This window comes from Giraffa tippelskirchi, chromosome 6, assembly GCF_054371585.1.
Source record: "Giraffa tippelskirchi isolate mGirTip1 chromosome 6, T2T-mGirTip1v1.2.pri, whole genome shotgun sequence".
In the NCBI taxonomy this organism is placed as follows: Eukaryota; Metazoa; Chordata; class Mammalia; order Artiodactyla; family Giraffidae; genus Giraffa; species Giraffa tippelskirchi.
This window is the reverse complement of record NC_137280.1, coordinates 73,363,153-73,381,650: the sequence shown is the minus strand read 5'-3', so window position 1 is coordinate 73,381,650 and position 18,498 is coordinate 73,363,153. Positions and strand designations below refer to the sequence as shown.

Sequence of the window (18,498 nt, the reverse complement as noted above, 5' to 3'; positions counted from 1 at the left end):
TTCCTCATCCTCGCGTTCGCATTTCCCCTCCTCCTCCACTTCCTGGGACTTGTCATCCTTAATGACTCCGTGACGAGAGGCGACAGTTGGAGCCTCAGTCTTATCAGCGTGGGTGGATGAGCGACAGAGATCCGAGCGCCTTCCGCGGGCGGCCTGGGCCAAGGCCGTCGGAGGCGGTTCTGGTTTCGCTGCCAACTTGACCATCCCGAGTCCGCTGTCCCACCGGGACGAGCAGGCTCGGGCCGAGGGCACCACCTAGACCCAGGCTCCAAGGCTCAGGCCGGGCCCTGCGCAGCCTCATGGAAGCTGGGGCTCAGGCACATTTAGTCTGTGCAGAGAAGAGGGTGCTCTTGTTCCCTTCCGGCTGTGCTGGGCTGGAGGCGGGGTCCAGGGGCCTCTGTGGAGCCACAGGTGTGAGCCAGACCCTCAGAGGAGCGGCCGTCCTTCTTTCCAGGGCTCCATGTGGGAACAGTGTTTGAGAGCTGCAGTTGTGTCTGTTTGCCCAGCCATTCCCCTGCCACGCCCCTCAGTCTCCTGCTCTGTGAAGTGGGGTACACTGGAGGCAAAGCTGTCCCGGTGTGACTGGCGGCCGGTACGTGGCAGTTACATCTGAAATCCTCACTTTCGGGTCGGAAGGCTGAGCCCTTGAAGTTGCGGTGGGCTCCTGTCACCCCGTGCTTGAAATTGTAGACGTGGGGTTGGAGTCGCCTCCCAGCTCTTGCCCTCACCCCCTGGGGCAGCCTGGGGGATGCACGGTGAGGGGCAGGGCTGCGGGCTTGCTTGCTGCGAGGGGCAGCGGAGCCGTGGAGGGAACATGGGCTTATCCCACCCAAGCCTCGGTTTCCGCATCTGTCAAAGGGGGGCGTCGGTGAGGCAGCAGGGATGCTGCCGTCCCTGCGACGGTTTCGTCTGGTGTAACCCCATGCGCCACCTTCCCCCCCTCCCCCCGCTCCTCCTTCCTCTCCAGGCCTCCCCGAGGTGGTCGGGGTCTCTCAGGGACAGCCAGTCGCTGGAGTTTGTTGGAAAGGAAGCCCAAGTTTCGTCTGGTGTAACCCCATGCGCCACCTTCCCCCCCTCCCCCCGCTCCTCCTTCCTCTCCAGGCCTCCCCGAGGTGGTCGGGGTCTCTCAGGGACAGCCAGTCGCCGGAGTTTGTTGGAAAGGAAGCCCAAGTTCCCTCTTCCAAGGGGCCTAATGCGGGAGGGCCTCTCCCTGGATCTGATGGGTCTGGGGGTCTGAAATCGCCTTTGAATCTCGGCACCGTTACCTTTTTGTCCTTTTGACGTCTTGACTGGAAGGGTGAGATTATAAATAGCTCTCATCTGTTGCCTTAAAGGCCTGCACTGCGTTTGCCACTTGAATGCAAAGCGGGAGCTGTTTCCGAAGCCTCGGTCTAGCCACTAGCTGCCCGTTCCCCACTGTGACCCCAGCCAGCATCTACCCGGCCTGCCGTTGCTGAGGCTGCCAGGGAGCACTTTGGGAGCGCGCCTAGCCGAGTCCTGTGCTTGTGAACACCGACTCTGTGGCGGCTCCTGCCCTGGCCCATGCTGGGGGTTGGAGCGGAAGGTGAACTCGTGTCAGGGGAGCAGGCTCTGTGCGGCCAGCCCCCTGTGAGCATGACCCTACCCCCACATCCACGACATCCAGGTGGGCCCAGAGATAAGGAAAGCGAAGGTGTACCCCTTACCTGCCACCCACACCCTAAGTATTTGTTTCTGTCGCCCGTGCGTCCTGGAGAGACGAGCGTGGACACACAGGGCCCGCTCATGGCAGCGTTGACATCCACAGCCAAGTCGAGCACTGTCCCAGGGCTGGGGAAAGCCTCACCCACCAGGAGATGGTGGTTACCCCATTTTACAGGTGAGCGTGCCAAGGTTTGGACCCTCGAGGAGGTCGGAGTGCGTGGGCTGGAGACAAGGCTGGGAAGGCAATGAGGGGGTCCCAGAGCCCGCTCCCCAGCTCATCTTGCTCGCAGACACGCCCTGCTGAACTGAGCAGCCCGGCCGGGGCTGTGGTTACAGCGAGAGGCCCTTCTGCCCTCCCCACCTCCCAGGCCCCGGTGCCGGGCTGTGGCTTCGTGTTCCCGGAGTTCTAGGCCACCTGGTGAAGCCCAGGTGCAGAAGAGGAGCAGAATTATGTTGGGCTGTGGGGACCCTCAAATCTGGAAGAGAAGCAGGCAGCCTGATGCTCTGTAAGGAGACAAGCAGGGGCTGCCAGAGGCATGGGGAAGGACAAGCGGCCTTTTTTCGGTTTTTCCCTCAATCGTGAGACCAGCACTGTGTCTGAGACTGGCCGTGTCATCAAGTTACTTAGAGGCCCCCTACTCAGCTCACATCCCTCTGACATCCTGCTGTGTTCTGGGGGCTCTAGGTTTTAAGCTCGGTCACTACTGGCAGGTGGTTCCGGCGTGTGGATGGGCTTGGGCTTGGCATCACTGCTTCTGAGAGCGGGTCACCTTTTCCTGTTCTCTTGTGCGGCAGGAGTGACATTGTTGTGGACACTGCAGACTCTGACTGTTCTTTATGGGCCTCTGGAGAGAGCTGATGGTTTGTTCTGGCAGGCAGCCTGTCCAGTGAGGCTCCCCGTGTAAACCCTGCCTTGCCTTCCTGGGCTGGACCGCTCCTCCAGCTCGGTCCCCCAAGCCTGCGCTCTACTGGTCTGGGTCTGTCCAGTGTGACCTGCTATACCGTTAACAGCGCATCCCGGGTGGTAGCACTTGCCAACTTCTGTGGTGCAAATACCTCCCCTGTGGCCTGGTTCCAGCTCCCAGCATGACCTCAGGGGACACGGGGTTGAGCAGCGTGGCCAGTAGTTGCCCTGAGCCTTTCAGGGTCTGGTTGAGATGCTTGTGTCTGTGCATGGAGCCCCAGCCAGGCAGCCTCCGCCCTGGTGGCCGGTGGCATCCTGTGCGGCCTCAGCTCAGGGCCAAGCAGAATCTGAGACTCAGGTATGGGCCCTGGGGGGTCAGGTCCCAGTTCTGCTTTCGAAGCCTCTGCTCTGTTGAGCTAGGGGGTCCCATTCTCTGGCCCTGCCCCTCTGAGATTGCCTCCCCCCACACACACACACATACTCCCCAGTTCCCTTCCCAAGCTGGACACGTGCACGGAAATCTGAACTCCTTTCCTGTTTGCTTTCCTCATTGAATCTAGGAAGTAGGACATTTAGATCAGGATCGATGAAATGTGTCATTAGATGTAAAAGCACCTTTTTACTAATGGCAGCTGACTTAGTAATGATTGAGGCATTTTGTTAAGAAAAGGGAGGTGTTTCGCTGCCTTAAAATCAATCAGTTCATGGCCCCCTCCAGGAGGTAGTGCTTAAGCCACACAAAAGGCTTTTGGGGTGACTCCTAGTTCTGCCTGCATTTTCTTCCAGGGAGGTGAGGCCAGGCAAGCTGTGTCTGCCCCCCGAACACTGTCAGGTGGGGAGGTTTCTTTTCCAGGGTGGCTGCACAGGGACCCCTGGGGAGGTGGGCCGAGGGTGAGCTTAGCTGGGGGGAGGACTGGGGTGCAGAGTGCAGTGTGTAGTGTAGGCACAGCGTGGGGACAGCGAGATCTCCGTGGTGCCGGCAGCAGGAGGCGGGTGGAGTCCCTGCGAGAGCAGGTTACAGAGACTGGAGTGGTCCCCAGCGCCCGGACAGGCCACGGAGAAGTCCACGCCGAGGCCTTTCCATGGGGTCGGCTCTGGCGTGGTCGTGTGAAGAGGTTAATCAGAAGAGCTGGCTGTTGACATAATGAGGGCTCATGTGGGTGCCTCTGGAGTGAAGGCCTGGGCCCCCACTTCCTCCCTGCTTCAGCATCACCCTGACCTCCACTGGGCTGCAGCTCACGGGCTGCCACCCTCGCCCCCTGACCGTGTTATCCCTCATGAGCCTGGGGGCGGTTGGGGAGCCTTGGTTTCCCCACCAGCACAGACAGGAGCAATAGTGCTGTGCTCAGGGGCTGCGTGGAGTCAAATGGGAGTGAGGGCTCAGCTCTGCTCAGCAGGCGACCTGAGTGTAGTGCCCAGTCCAGGTAGAGGACCCGTGCGTGGTAGGGGTTTCTCCCCAGCACCCAGGCCTCTGAAAGAATTCTGACCTTCTGGAGATGCACTCCAATTTTTCTTTTCTCAAGGAATCTCCCCTGATAATATCTCAGTGTTTGTACATACATTGTGTATGTGTACTATTTGTTGGTGCTATTTGCACACAGATGATAACTGGGCAGTTTCCAACATGTAAATCCCTTTGTGAATTCCGTACCTTAGACATTCTGCTTTTCTGATGGCAAGTGTGGTTTGAATTTGGGCCCCTGCGCTAGCCTCCGATCAGGTCTCTTCCCTGTCTCCAGCACCACCCCCCTCCCTCCCCATCTCCTGGCTGTTGCCTTCCTTCTGGTAAACCTCCTTGGCTCTTTTGTCTAAAGAAATCGCCAGAAACTCTAGGAAGCCACTAGGCAGGACACCAAGGATGTGTTTGCATCCACTTTTCTTAGGCTTCATCAACGCTTACCCCCTCCCACTTCCAGTTCTGTTCTCTGGATAAGCAGCAGCCCTTCAGAACCATGGCCACTGATGTACACCGAGATCTGGGCCCTGCATGTGGAGTGCAGGGGGCTGACAGGGAGGTCAGGGTAGAGATCCAGGTCCTACATGTGGGGTGCAAGGGGCTGAGGGGGGCCAGGGGCAGAGATCCGGGTCCTGCATGTGGGGTGCAGGGGGCTGAGGGGGGCCTGGGGCAGAGATCCGGGTCCTGCACGTGGGGTGCCGGGGGCTGAGGGGGGTCCAGGGCAGAGATCCGGGTCCTGCACGTGGGGTGCAGAGGGCTGACAGGGGTGCCGGGGCAGAGATCCGGGTCCTGCATGTGGGGTGCAGGGGGCTGACGGGGGTGCCAGGGCAGCGATCAGGGCCCTGCATGTGGGGTGCAGGGGGCTGACAGGGAGGCTGGGCTCGAGGGACATTGTCATCAGGTCGCCAAAACTAGAGCCGAGGAGGGGAGAGGGTCAGTCCACACAGCCTGCTGCCCAGGCCTGGAGGGCAGGGGAAAGGGGTCATGGGCCCAGCGTGTGGGGAGACGGGGAGTGAGAAAGGTTAGAGGGGAGCAGCTGGGAGTGGCCTGCTTCTGGTTTGAGGTGCCCAGAAGAAGGAATTGTATAATAATAGCGTTGAAAGAACTAGGGTTTCTAAAAGACTTTCTTATGAAGAATACGCTGTCCAGATTAATCCACAGACCAGCTCTTTTTAGCTCAGTCATGTGCTCATTATACAGGTAACAAACTGGAAGGTTAGAGTGTTCAGGACACTCCCTGGGGGCTATCCCGTCTGCTGGCTAGAGAGCAGAGCCCCGCAGAGGAGACTCACACGCCATCGGGACCTCACCCTGGAAACTGGTTGGTGTCTGCTAGGCGCCCGAGAGCCTTCTTGGACAGGGTGTGAGGGGAGGAGGCTGGGCTCCAAGGGCACAGGGCTGCGTCCCCCTGCCTCCCAGAGTGCCTGCCCCTCCGTCCTCTAAGGCCACGCGCACTCCATCGAGGGAGCCCCAGGTCCCTCTTCTGTAGGATTTGGATGCTAACAGTGATAACATTTATCAGCAGGGTGGCTGTGAGAATTAGAGAGAGGTGATTGTCGAGAACCCCTCAGGAGCCTGGCCCTCAGGAAGGTCTCAGTGGTGAGGGGACCCCCCCAAGGTGCGCCTTCACCCAGATGCCCTGTCCCTACCTGAGCCCCTCCCTTCCATGTTCCCCAGGTTAGGGAAGGGCAGGCACACGTCCTGCAGAAGGCAGGGTATCTGCATCCTGACGTAGAAGGATTCCTGGTCCACAAACACCAATTCCACATGGTCTTGTAGGTTCAGCTCCACTTAACAGGGGCATTTTTTATCAAAGGGAACTTTTATTTCCCTGGAGGCTAATTGAAGACTGTTGGCCTTCAGCAAATGCAGTATATTTTCATTTACCTTTGAGACTGGCAGTGTCCCAGGATCCTCGCACTGCGTTCTGATGGCTATAACTGTCCGATCCATCTGTAACCGTTCGACAGAAGCTATTTTAGGGTTCTTTAAATCTGTTGGTTCTTGTGCTTCTGATTAGCTTGATGAGGGAAACTGCCGTGCGTGGTCTGTCTTAAATCCAGATGTCAAAACACTTCCACGGATTTCTCCCTAGTTCTTTCTTCAGCAGCATGCCAGGGGAAAATCTGCCGGAGATCGGTTTGTTTCCTTTTTGCTCTTCACCTCCCTGGAGCTGGGGCTGGACCTGCGAGCTCCACACCGTTGTTTGTCAAGTGGGTTTTGACCACACCCCGCCTCTGCCACAGCCCACACACCTTGTCCTACCAGCGTGAGTGCCCGGGGAAGCCTGCCTTCTCCTTTCAGGCTCTTGGATCCAGGCCCTGGGCTTTCGCTTCCAGGCAGCATCCCTGCCAAGTGTCACCTGGGTGGGAGGAGGGGAGCTAGCGCCTCCCCTGTGGATGCTCTGTGCACACAGGGGTCCCCCGGCCACCGCAGGGGGCGAGCTCCTCCGGCCGCCAGCCCCACCTGGGCTCTGCGGAGCCCCTTCGCATCCAGGAGCCTTGACTTTTGGTGGCCGCCCCAGTGCCCATGCCTTGGTTTCCCCATCTGCTCTGTGAAGGCGGTGAGGCCGCTGGAAGGGTGGCATGTGTGCCAAGGGTAGGTTCTCAGTAAAATTCTCCCTCTGGGGCTTCCTTCTCCTCTGCCTCCTCCAGTACCTCCTCTCTGTGCTGTTTTAAAAAAATGTTCCTCTCTTCTTAAAACACGTTTCTGACCTCCCTTTCTGCGTGGGTCCACCTGCCCAGCATAGCAGGGGATGTCCCCCGCGAGCCTCTGTGGGCTGGCTCCGCTTACCTCTCCAGCCGCGTCCCTCCCGGGCCCCTGGAGCAGCCGGCCCGGTGTCCCCCGCTGGAGGCCCAGTGTCCAGGGCACGGAGCTGGCAGGAGTCACGCTCCACCACATCACGCCCTGTGCCATGTGTGATGGTCCGAGGACCCCGGAGGCGTCCTCCTCACCTCCCGCCTGACTCCCAGCCTGAGCAGCCTCAGGGACATGGGCAGTGCCGGGCGCCCCCTCTCTAGGCCACACAGCACCGAGGTCCTCGGGTCTGAGCCCTTGGCACACTCACTGCAGCCCTCCCAGCCCGTCTCCCCCTGGTCCATCCTCCCCCGGGATCCTGCAGCTCTCGGGGAGGGGCCCTGCTTCAGGTTCACCCACCTCCCTGCGCACTGAGCAGGGCGTGGGGCCCCCGCAATGTGCTAGCTGTTCTCTGAGCACCATCGTCCCGGCGTGGCTGGTCCCACATCCACCCTCAGTCTGACCCGGGCAGTGCCCTGCTGAACCCCAAGGCTGCCCTCAGCACGTCCTGTCCTTGCACCCCGGGTGGAGCTGCGGGGCAAGGCAACGAGGGGTCAAGGGCTAGCATCCCGTCAGCGCGTGTCCCTGGGGCTCAGATGCTGACCTGCAGCGGCCGTGCAGGACCCCGACTTGGTTGGGATGATGGGGCTGCTGGCGCCGGTGCCCTCGCCCTTAGGTGCAGACGCGTCCTCTGCACGGGTGATGGGAGGCAAGCAGGCACCCGATGGGGATGCTGCCGCCTCAGCGTCCCTCCCCGGCCAGCACGTCACTCCGGGAGGACTCAGAGGGGCCTGAGAGGGTGTCAACGTGCCTGCTTTTCCCTTAAGGCTACGTACGTGGCAGCCATGGCTCGGCTGAGCCTGCAGAGGCTGCTGCCCTAATCAAGCTCCTTGGGGTTTTCCCAGCCCACCCTGAGCTGGGCACGGGCCTCGGGGAGAAGCAGGGACTTGCAAGCAGTCGTTCCCTGTTACAGATGGCAGCAGTCGGGCACAAACCCTGAGGGTGTCCTGCGGCCATGTCCTCACCGGGGTTAACGCATGTCCCCTCCCTAGGAAGCCCCAGGCCCCCCGCACGGCAGCCCAGGGTGGGGGCTCCTGGTGGGCGACTCGTCACAGGCACCCCTAGTGCAGAAGGCAGAGCTGGGCAGAAACCAGGCCTTTCAGACTTTAATAGCAGAAAACCAGGAACGCGTCTGATTGGTGTTTTGATCTCAATATAGACTTCCACAGAGTTGTCAGAGGGGAGCATTGCAGGAATCCCCAGGCTCGCCCTTAAAGACCCAGAGGTCCAGGGGACTGCTGACATGGTTCCTGGTGCTCAGCAGAGAGGGGGCCCTGACTGGGGCGAGCTTGCAGTGGGGGCAGGGGTGGGCTCTGTGAGCAGGGCATTGGAAGGAGCAGGAGAGAGGAGGTGAGCGAGGCCGGGCCGGCGCCGGGGGGCCTCCGGGAGTGGGGGGCTGTGGAGGACGTGGGCTGAGGATGCTGCGGCTTGCTTTCACATTGGTCTTGGGGGAACGTTCTTTGTGATCGCAGGAGAGTGAAAAGAATAAATAAAATACCAACAGCTAGCATTTATCTGACATTTTATTCTTCATAAAATGTCTTTATAAATGCTTTCCTGTTTTGACCTCAATCCATTCTAGCAACAGTTTTTAACCCCCCCCACCAAAGTAATTGCTATAATTTTGAGCGTTAATGATATGCCAGGTGGCCCAGGTTCCCCACCATCCTGACTGACCCCAGCCTCACATGCTCATTTCACACGTGAAGAAGCGGAGGCTTGGAGACACCTGCCTAAGCTGCCTCTGGCCGCCGAGCTCCTAGGTGACCATGGTGGGTTTAGAATCCAGGTCTGGGTGGCTGCAGAGCCTTTGCTCCTCCGTCCACACAGTCTTCCATCCTGGAGGAGATACTTCATTCAGTGACCCACCCTGGGCCCCACGTCCCGTCAAGAGCAGAGTCAAGCTTGAACTCCCCGCCCGCTGGGGCGTTCATTCCACCCCTTCCCGCCTCATGGCTGGGATCCGGGAGGCCAGCCAGCCCTGCTTAGATGGAAGACTCCTCCCACAGGAGGCCGAGCAGAGAGAAATCAATTAAAGGTGACCCTTGGAAGCAGGGATCCAGCCCTCAGTCTGCTTCCCGCAGGTTGTGGGGGAGCAGCCAGTAGCTCGATGGCATTAAGAGTAAATCTCATTTTATTAAGCACTGTCTTCTGTGCGGAGGACACTACTTACAGGCCCCCAAGTAGTCGTTCATCTGCAGAAATGCAAGGAAAGGGGATTGTGCTTCCACCGAAACGTTGGCTGAGATGGAAGGAGACACTGCTGACACTTGAGAGCTGGTGTCTCTGGACATGAGATGCGTCGCTTCGTTTGTGGTCCTCTAATACAGGATAAACACGTATCAGTTTTATGCAGGAGATGTTGGGTTCACGGGGGGACTCGGAGGCTGCGCGTCTGGCTGTGGTGGAAGCAGCCGTGGGCTGGAGAGGGGTCAGCGGAGTCTGGCTGCCCTCAGGGAGGAGGTGGACAGGGCGCTGGGGACGTTGGGGCACAGTGACAGAGGGAGGTGCCCCAGCCAGCCTGGAAGGTGGGGTGGGAGGCAGAGAGACTGGGTCTTCGGGGTGCCATGGAGTCAGGGTTCCCTGGAGGAAGTCGTGAGAACTGGCCAGGGCAGCCTTTCGGGCGAGGGCCCCGGGAGAGCAGGTCCTCACGGGTAAGAGGTCTGCTCTCCCTCAGCTCACCCCTCTTGAAGTGGGGGCTGGGTCCTGGGGTCCCCGTGTGGACGGCTGGGGAGCATGTGCACAGGGAGAGTGACAGGGACACCACGTGGACCTCTGGTCCTGTCCTCTTGCAGAACCGGCTGGCCCCTTGCCCGCACTCACACCACACGGTCACTCTTTGGAGAAGCTGTCTCTCCAGCAAGAGGCCGAGGTTGCCTGGGAGCCCCTCCAGGCCCCACCCTTGCCTTGGCTGAACTCACAGAAAGCCCATCAAGAGGTGGGCAGGCCTTCAACCACCTCCAGCTCACAGGTGAGGAACTGGAGACCTGGACAAATGGAGCACCTTGAGACAGAGCAAAGGGGGCTGGGACCTGTCGGACGCCGGCATCCGCTCAGCCTTCCCCCTCCGAGTGGATCCCAGCCTGGGTGGGGGCAGTGAGAGGGGGAGCCCCTGCCCCCGGGCACCCACCATGTCTGAGCTGCCCTGACCCCGTCCAATGCCTGGCACTTAGCTGCATCTGCCAGGTGTGTGCCTGGAGCTTCGGGGGCAAGGATGCCTCTCCAGACCCCCACCTCCATGCTCGCCTGCCATGGGCCCCCCAGGCCAGGTTAGGAGTCCTGTGGCCTGTCTGCCCTCCCTGTGACCCTACAGGGCCGCCCTGAGGATGGAGGTGGACGGTGGCCGTGAGGCAAGTGTCGGGCGCCTGTGGGTGCTGCCACTCTCGTGTTTGGTGCGATCCCTGATGGTGCTTTGATTTGTATAACACAGTGTATCTTCTCTTCAATTAAAAATGATAACAAGGACGCTTTCTTTGAAACCGTAACTGATCTACGAGGCTTAACAAGAAAATGATCGTCTTGGGTGTGAGCCAGGAGTCAGTGTTGACGTCTGCCCCAAAGTTCTTCTCACTGAGGATGAATGACTGCAGAAGGCCGGCCTCCTCCCTTCCACTTGGATAGTACTTCATTATAAACCAGAGACTAGGCTGGTGTTCTGCATAGTCAAACAGACTCCCGAAGGATGCACTACATAAATTTAGAATACTGTCTTATAACTATCAATTATCTCCCAATGAAAGTTCAATTTAATTATACGTGGATAGTCCTTCTAAAATCCGACTGCTTGATTTGTATTTAAATGTCATCATTATGACTTCCCTGGCGAGGTTATCAGCTGTTCAAAGGCTGAATCATATGATACGGTATTTTTAAAAAAAAACCACTGCTTTTTTTTATAGACTCTTCAGAAATCACAGCACCTTTTTTTAGTGCCAACTCTTGACTATTATTGTCACATTTGGCCATAAAATTAAACATAAAAATTGGCATTCCATAGTAGTATTGGTTTTACTTCCCTCCGATTCGGCAAAGATGAACAGAATCGAATAGCTATGGGGAGTGTCTGGAGAGGAGGCTGCAGAATGCGCTGGGATCATGGGTCAGCGTCAGAACTGCATTCGGGGCCGAAGCTCTTGCGTGAGCAGCTTGGGTCACTTCCTTAACTGCCCGGCTCCTCAGCCTCCCTGCGTGTGGGCGGGACGAATCACCCTGACAGTGGCCTCCATGTATGCGATGCTGTGTGTGCCCGGGCCTGGCTTTCAGCCCCTTTCTGGAGGGCATGAAGGAGGCAGGTGGTGAAGCTCAGGGCTGTGCCCAAGGTCCAGGTCGACAGAGATGTAGAGTACTCCTCGGGTCTCAGAGTTGCTGTCCTGGCTGCAGGATTCTAGGCTGGGTGCCCAGTAGGTGAGTCACTCAACTTCCTGTGCCTCGATCCCATCATTGTGCAGAAGGAGGGTGCCACCTTTGAGACACTCAACTGCATGGCGTGTCCTGGGGCTGCTGGAGGGGGGACCATGTTGTAAATTTGGGGAGTGGGGTGGTTCCTGTGGATGGCGGGCTCTGCAGTCATCAGGTCTGTATCCTCCACCAGCTCTGAAAACAAGAGGAGCAAAGATCATTTCCTTTTATTCCTCGGCCTAAGCAAGGGAGAGCCAGAGAAAGCAAAAATCAGGGTGGCCCTGTCTGAGCGCAGGCTCCCAGTGGGGCTGCCAGCTCTGTGCCTTTGGGCAGGTGGCTTTCGCTCATAGAGCTTTATCGCATCTGTGAAAGGAAGCACATCACAGCATCCTTAAGCCGCCGTCATAAAGAGATGAATGTGTATTTAAAACACCTAGCCCAGGCTGGGCACGTGATAAGCGTTTGTTGCATTTCATTTTTTTCCCCTCTGCTATTTTCTGGGCACACCTGGCTGTGCATTTCTTAAGGGTGGAGGTGGGTGATGTAATGTGATGCTTAGACTCAGTCAGAAATTGTTTGAAAGAGCTTCCCCCCACTCTACTCCCCCCCGCCCTGCCGGCCCAGGCAGTCACACAGATATAATCCCAGTGGTCAGTGTGCATTCTGATCTATTCTGATCACAAGTCTTCTGAGAGTGGGCCTCTCTCCCCACTTTGCATTTGGCCAGAAGAGAGCCTGGTGTCGGGACGCGTCCATGCCCGCCTGCCAGGTGACAGTTACTGGTTCCTTTTGAGTTATCAGATGATGAGACTGAGTTTGGCCTCTTTAGTGAAACTTAGGATGTATTCTGACCTTTGGTTTGAAGAGAGCACTAGTTTGCTTCAGGCTAGCTTGGAAGCGAGGGAGTAGGAAGCAGTTCTGCTCGGTGGGAATTCGAGGCACTCCAGCTGTACCCACAGGGAAGAAAGAGATGACTGAGCAACTCCTGAAGAAGCTGTCAGCCTCAGGAGTAGTTCAGACCTGCAGACTGAAACATCAGTGAAGCAGCAGTTTGCCTTTTACTGGCATAGATTTGAAAATCAATCATCATCAGTATTGGCCAGGGTGTGGAGAGGCCCCCCCTGCTCTGTCGCGGACACGTGCTCGGGGAGAACCTCCTTGAGAAGGGACTTGTTCTCTGCCTCTGAGCCTAAAAGGCTTTCATACCCGCACATCAGTAATTCCACCTCTAGAATCTCACTGCTGCTGCTGCTAAGTCGCTTCAGTCGTGTCCGACTCTGTGCAACCCCATAGACGGCAGCCCACCAGGCTCCGCCGTCCCTGGGATTCTCCAGGCAAGAATACTGGAGTGGGTTGCCATTTCCTTCTCCAGTGCATGAAAGGGAAACGTGAAAGTGAAGTCGCTCAGTCGTGTCCGACTCTTAGCGACCCCATGGACTGTAGCCTACCAGGCTCCTCCGTCCATGGGATTTTCCAGGCAGGAGTACTGGAGTGGGGTGCCATTGCCTTCTCCGTAGAATCTCACAGACAACCGTAAATGCAGAGAGGAAATTTAAGCACAAAGATGGTGGTTATGTTTTTTTTCACCAATATTTTTTTTTAAAGAATGCAAAATGCCTGAGAGTATGAAAAATAAGGGAACTGTTAAAATTATGATACAGCCATGTGATAGAATATTCTGCAGACTAATCTTTAACGACGTGAAATTGTTCATCACATATTAAAAGGATAAAGTAAGTCTTAAAATTATGTGTATACGTATGTGTGTGTGCATACATTTAACACTTTTATGAGTTACACATATACATATATAATGATTTATGTTACATTAAAATAAAAATATTTAGGAAAAAAGACTATGTAATCAATATATCAACTGTAAGAGTATAAGATTCTGAGTACTTTTTCTTTTGTATGCTGGTCTCTGTTTTCCAGCTTTTTTACAGTAAGCCTATCTGCTTTTGTAATCAGAAAAGAATGGTGAAAAGGTAATTTTTTGAACATGATCCTTGCCCTGAAGTACACTGTTTCTGCGCTTACACTGAAGTGCCTCTAACTCTGGGGCGGCCGACCCTTAACTGTCACGCTCTCGGCCAAATGCCGCACATTGACCAATATCCCAGTAGCTTTTTCCAAGCACTCAAGGCCTCTTCCTTAGGTTTACTTTGCTATTTATATGTCCTGAATACCAGCTCCCGCTTGTTAAAGACAGACATCTCCAAAGGCCCATTAGTGCCTGCTGGGGTTCTGGGGAATATTTTGGCCATAGCACAGACTATGAATTAAAAGAAAATGCCTACTGTTATCTGTTGACTGGCAGTCATCTTGAGGGCCTGACACGAAGGAGCTGCCCTTTCTCCCCTTCTCTCTACATCCCTCCATGTAGCACTTTTTTGTTGAGTACCTACTCTGTGCCTGACTTTGTGCCAACAGGTAGGATTTCAAACATCAGTGAGACCCAGCCAGCTCCTGGCTGTGTGCATGTCAGGACCATGGGCAAGAGAGTAGAGGCTGCAGGTGGTTAGAGCCTGACTGCCTCCTACAGACCAGGTGCTGTCTCACCAGGAGACACAGCTGAATGTGGATGCAGGTATGGGGGCAGGCAGCAGTGGCCTGGGGTATTGTTTAGTTGCTCAGTCGTATCTGACTCTTTGTCACTCCATGAACTGCAGCACAACAGGCTTCCCTGTCCTTTACTCTCTCCCGGAGTTTGCTCACTCATGTCCATTGAGTCGGTGATGCCATCCAACCATCTCATCCTCTGTAGCCCCCTTCTCCTGCCCTCAATCTTTCCCAGCATCAAGGTCTTTTCCAGTGAGTCGGCTCTTCGCATCAGGTGGCCAAAGTATTGGAGTTTCAGGTTCAGCATCAGTCCTTTCAATGCATAGTCAGGATTGATTTCCTTTAGGATATTAGGGAAAGATCTTAATGCACTGTTCATTTCTTCTTTGAACTGGTTCCTGCAGTGTGCCAAGCAGGCACAACTCTGGGCCTGGGAAACACTGCTAAACAAGACAAGAGGATCTCTGCCCTCAGGGAGCTGAATTCTGATAGGATTCATAGACAGCTCACAAATCCAGAAGTAAATATTTGCAGCTCGTGGTACATGGTGTAGCAGAAATAGATTGAATGCTGCCCCGGAGAAGGCAAGGGCGGGTGAGAGAGAAAGCTGCTGCAGAGAGGTGGTCTAGGAAGGCCTTTCTGAAGCTCTGATCTAAAGGATGAAAGACTCCAGCTGTGCCACAGGTCAGGCGGAGAGTGTTCCCACGTGGGGAGCCGTGGGCACAGAAGCTGAGTTTTGGGATGGAAATTGCCCGAAGGTTGAGAGTGTGGACACCGAGGGTGCGAGACTTGGGCAGAAACCTGAAGGAGGGGGTTCTGGGCACGGGGGCTGCAAGTGGGCAGGTGGGGTGCTATGCGGCTGCTGGGGTACCGTGTGGCTGGTGGGGCACAGCATATGGCTGGCTGGGCGCAGCGTATATGAACAAGCTAGTCTGGCGGAGGATGAAGTTTGAGATGGCAGGCAGGGCTCTGTGTTGAGCCTGCAGTTCCTACTGGGCTTTTGGGGCCTCGGGGCTGAGTAATTGCCAGCCGTCTCTGCGATTTTCCCTTTGGTTCCTGTCCACTTTATCCTGTTCCAGAATCCAGATTTCTTTCTGAGGTTGGACTCTCTGACTCTGTCTTTGGTGCTAAACTGTGTTGAACCAGCTCTGAAGCCAATGCTACCCTGGGAGTCAATTATTTCATTTTCTTGGAACGAATCCGTTATGAATTACTAACGATAATGATTCATTCTCCTGTCTCATGCTGGCATGTGCTGATTCCCCCAGAGCCTGCAGAAGAAATTGCCCTCCTGATTCATTCTCTGCTGTGTTTCCCTTTCTCTTAGAATGGCCATTCAAGTGGACAAGTTCAACTTCGAGAGTTTCCCAGAATCCCCTGCAGATAAGGGGCAGTTTGCAAATTCCAAACAACTGGAGGAGGAAAGGCAGGAAGCCCGAGGCCTGGAGATCAATAGCAAGCTGGACATCCACTGGACCATCATATCCTTTTCCCAGAGGGGTCAGCTAGTGAATGCTGGGCACAAGTAACTCAGGAGTGGCCTGGCAGGGAGATCCGGACAGAAAGCAGACATTTTCTCACCTCTCACCAGGTCCAGGGCCCCAGGAGGGAAGATGGGGAAGGGCCTGCTTGGGGCGGGGGCTGCTCTCGGCTTGAGTCGCCTGTTTCTTGTCAGCATTCAGATCCGTGTTAGTGACAAGTTCTAATGGCCACCTGTCATGGCTGGACTGGAGGGCTTCCACTCACTGATGGTTGAATGCAGGATGTGGTTGTCAGGGAAGCTGAAATTGGGTTGAACAGCTTAGCAAGGCACAGGGATGCCATTTTTAAAAACCTGGGATGGGAGCAGTTTGGGAGGACTGTGTCATAAAGGTCAGTTTCATAAAACAGTTGGCCCTGCCCTGAGCTTCGGAGCAATGCCTGGCTCATAGTCGACACTCAGTTGGATGAGTGGGAATCTGGAGAAACCCCAGGTTCCCTTGGTTCTGTATTTCTTCAGCAGTCGTCACCAAGTGCCTGCTTTGGGTCAGGTGTATGGTGAGCCACCTGAGAGGTAGAGATGCAGAGATGAGGCCTCATGTGGTTTCGTGGTCTTGAAAGGGGTGGAAGTCGTCTGAGGATTAGATGCATGGCAAATCCCATGGACAGAGGAGCCTGGTGTGCTGCTGTCTATGGGATTGCAAGAGTTGGACACGACCTAGGGACTAAACAGCAACAGGAACAGAGCATTGGACCAAGTGCTTCATTAGAGGATGAAGCTGCTGGGTGTAGAGCAATCAGGGAAGGCTTCACAGAGGAGGTGACATTAGCATGGGCTTTTTAAGGATAAGTAGAAGCTTGTCAAGGGGACAAGGGTGGGAAATGCCCCACAGTGCTCAGGGTGCGAGAGGATCGTTCTCTTAGAGCGTCTTCCCAGGAAGAAGCAACTCTGAGGGGACTGTCTGTTATTTACTAATATCTTGTTCACACACTGATGCTGTAGAAATGAGATGGCTGCAGCCTGTCATGTGGTCTCAGATCATTCCAGACCATCTTCCTGGTTTCTGGAAACATCCTCAGGCTGCAGGAGGCACGGTTTCCAGGACCAAGTCCACTTCCATCACGCCAGCTCATGTGAATTTGGGCTTGGGAGACCAGACCCCTGTCTCCAAGGAGCTTGTGAAAAAGCGCTGTAGATGGAAGGCTTGGGAACCAGATGCTAAAAATAGAGCATCTGGGGACTCATGGAGGGAGCCGGGTGCACGTCGTGGGGTTAGGCGTTTGTCTTCCTTGCAGAGAGAAGTAAAATGTTGGGGACCACGGAGTTACCCTTCCTGAGATGCCCCGCGTCTCAGCAGAGTCAGGGTCTAGTCAGCTGGCGCTGGTTGAGTGAGCAGGGTTAGGGTTACCGAGGACCTGCTTGGGCGGGGTGGCCAGTGCAGCTTTCACCTGCTGGTCCCGGCCCCCACGGGGGGGCCTGAAAGCGCTCCTGACCCCTTGAGGGGATGGAGGCGTGGGGACGAAGCAGGCGGTCAGCGCTCAGCCCTGGTGTCAGCGTCCTGACGCTGGAGCCAGGAGAGGTCCCTCTGGGTTGTGGAGGCTCCGCACCTCCTGTGTGGGGTCCTCGTGGGGTCCCTGTGTGAGCAGGGAGGCCCTGCCCCCTTCTCAGAGCCTTAGCTTCCCCCAGGAGCTCCTGAAGAGCCAGGCCCACTGGGCTGGGCGTGATCCAGCCTGCACCTGGGGAGGAGGGCGCAGTGTGCTTGGGGGACCCAGAGGGAAGGGGGTCTCATCACGGGACCCACAGAGACTGGGCCTCGCTGGGAGCCAGGACACACAGCAACACCTGCGAGCATGGCTTCCTGGGTGCTTCCCCGCCTGGTGGCCCCCCTGGTCCTGGGCGTGTCTCACCCATCTTGATGATGCAGCTGCCTCCACGTTCCTGTGGAGAAACAGGGGGAGCTGGTACTGAACCATCAGCCCCGCTCGAGCCCGTGGCCCTTGCCTCCTAGTAGGATATGGTGACCATCAAAACACTCACGTTCTTTGAAAACTGTTATTGAAAATGTACCAAAATGCTTTGGGGTTTCTCTCAGCTTTGATTCTTTAAAGAAACTGACTTCCCTATTTTGCGTTTCGATTGATAATTCATGCAAGCAAATCCTTATTGGATGCCCACCAGGTGCCAGGCACACCTGTCTTCTAGCTTTACTGATTGGAAGGCCGTCCCCATGGGCGAATTCGAGTGAAGAGAATTAACATTGCGGACACCCCTTCCCTCCCCGCTCCCCTCCTGTCTGGTAATGACATCTGGCATGGGACGAAGAGCACACTTTTGCTATTGTAAACCTAAATCCAAGCAGATGCAAAGACCAAAGATGGAATTGCCTGATTATTTCATTATGCATTTTGATATTTTCTCAATATTTAGACTTCATAAAAATGTCGAGCCTAATCTGACACCCATCCACGGTGAGAAAAATGGCCCATATGTAAGCGTGTATGGCTGGATAGACACGTCTCAAAGGAAACTGTGGCTCTGGCAGTAGGTGTGTGCACCCCTGTCTAGAGAATACCTGCTACACCCAGGAGAGCCGAGGGGACACCGGGGGCTCGCGCTCTGTACCCGGCTCATCACCTGTGTGCCTTGTTTTCACGCGCTGAGCCCTGGAGCTACCCCCAGCCTGGGGGCGGGCAGACGCAGAGGTGGATGCTCATGGTGCAGCCCTCGTGGGATAAGATGGAGCTTTCCTGTGCGGGGCACTGACCTGCTTGCATGTTCCAGACCCGACATGCACGATGGACCCGAGTCGTCCCCTGCGGCGGGTTGTACAGAGCGCAGGCTAGGGCAGCAGGTCTCCCAGGTGGTGCTGAGGAGTCGGGCTGGCCTCTCTGCAGGCCGTGAGAGAGACAGGGTTGGTGAGGGGAGAGGAGGCATTGTCCGTCCTGCCCAGGAAACCCCAGCCCTGCTTTATCTGCTCTGTGAAACATACAGGGCAGGCATCAGTGTTTATTTATTTATTTTTGTTGTTGTTGATGTCTAATTGGTCTACAATGTCATGTTTAATCTCTGCTGTAGAGCAAAGTGACTCAGGGATATCAATACATGCATTCTTTCTTGTATCTTTTCCATTCTGGTTTATCCCAGGACACCGCATACAGT

At 55.9% G+C, this 18,498-nt stretch overlaps 1 protein-coding gene across 10 annotated transcripts in view; it reads left to right on the top strand.

Moving 5' to 3' along the window:
• TRAPPC9 (trafficking protein particle complex subunit 9) overlaps positions 1 to 18,498 on the top strand; it is a 390,153-nt gene that overhangs the window by 270,182 nt on the left and 101,473 nt on the right. For all 10 annotated transcript variants that reach the window (XR_014057689.1, XR_014057688.1, XR_014057687.1 and 7 more), the window contains one exon: positions 15,187 to 15,340. Coding sequence is in view for 7 of the 10 variants with exons in the window: in XM_081504121.1 (XP_081360247.1) it covers positions 15,187 to 15,340 (154 nt within the window). In the remaining 3 variants the exon portion in view is untranslated. The remainder of the gene's footprint in view (positions 1 to 15,186; positions 15,341 to 18,498) is intronic.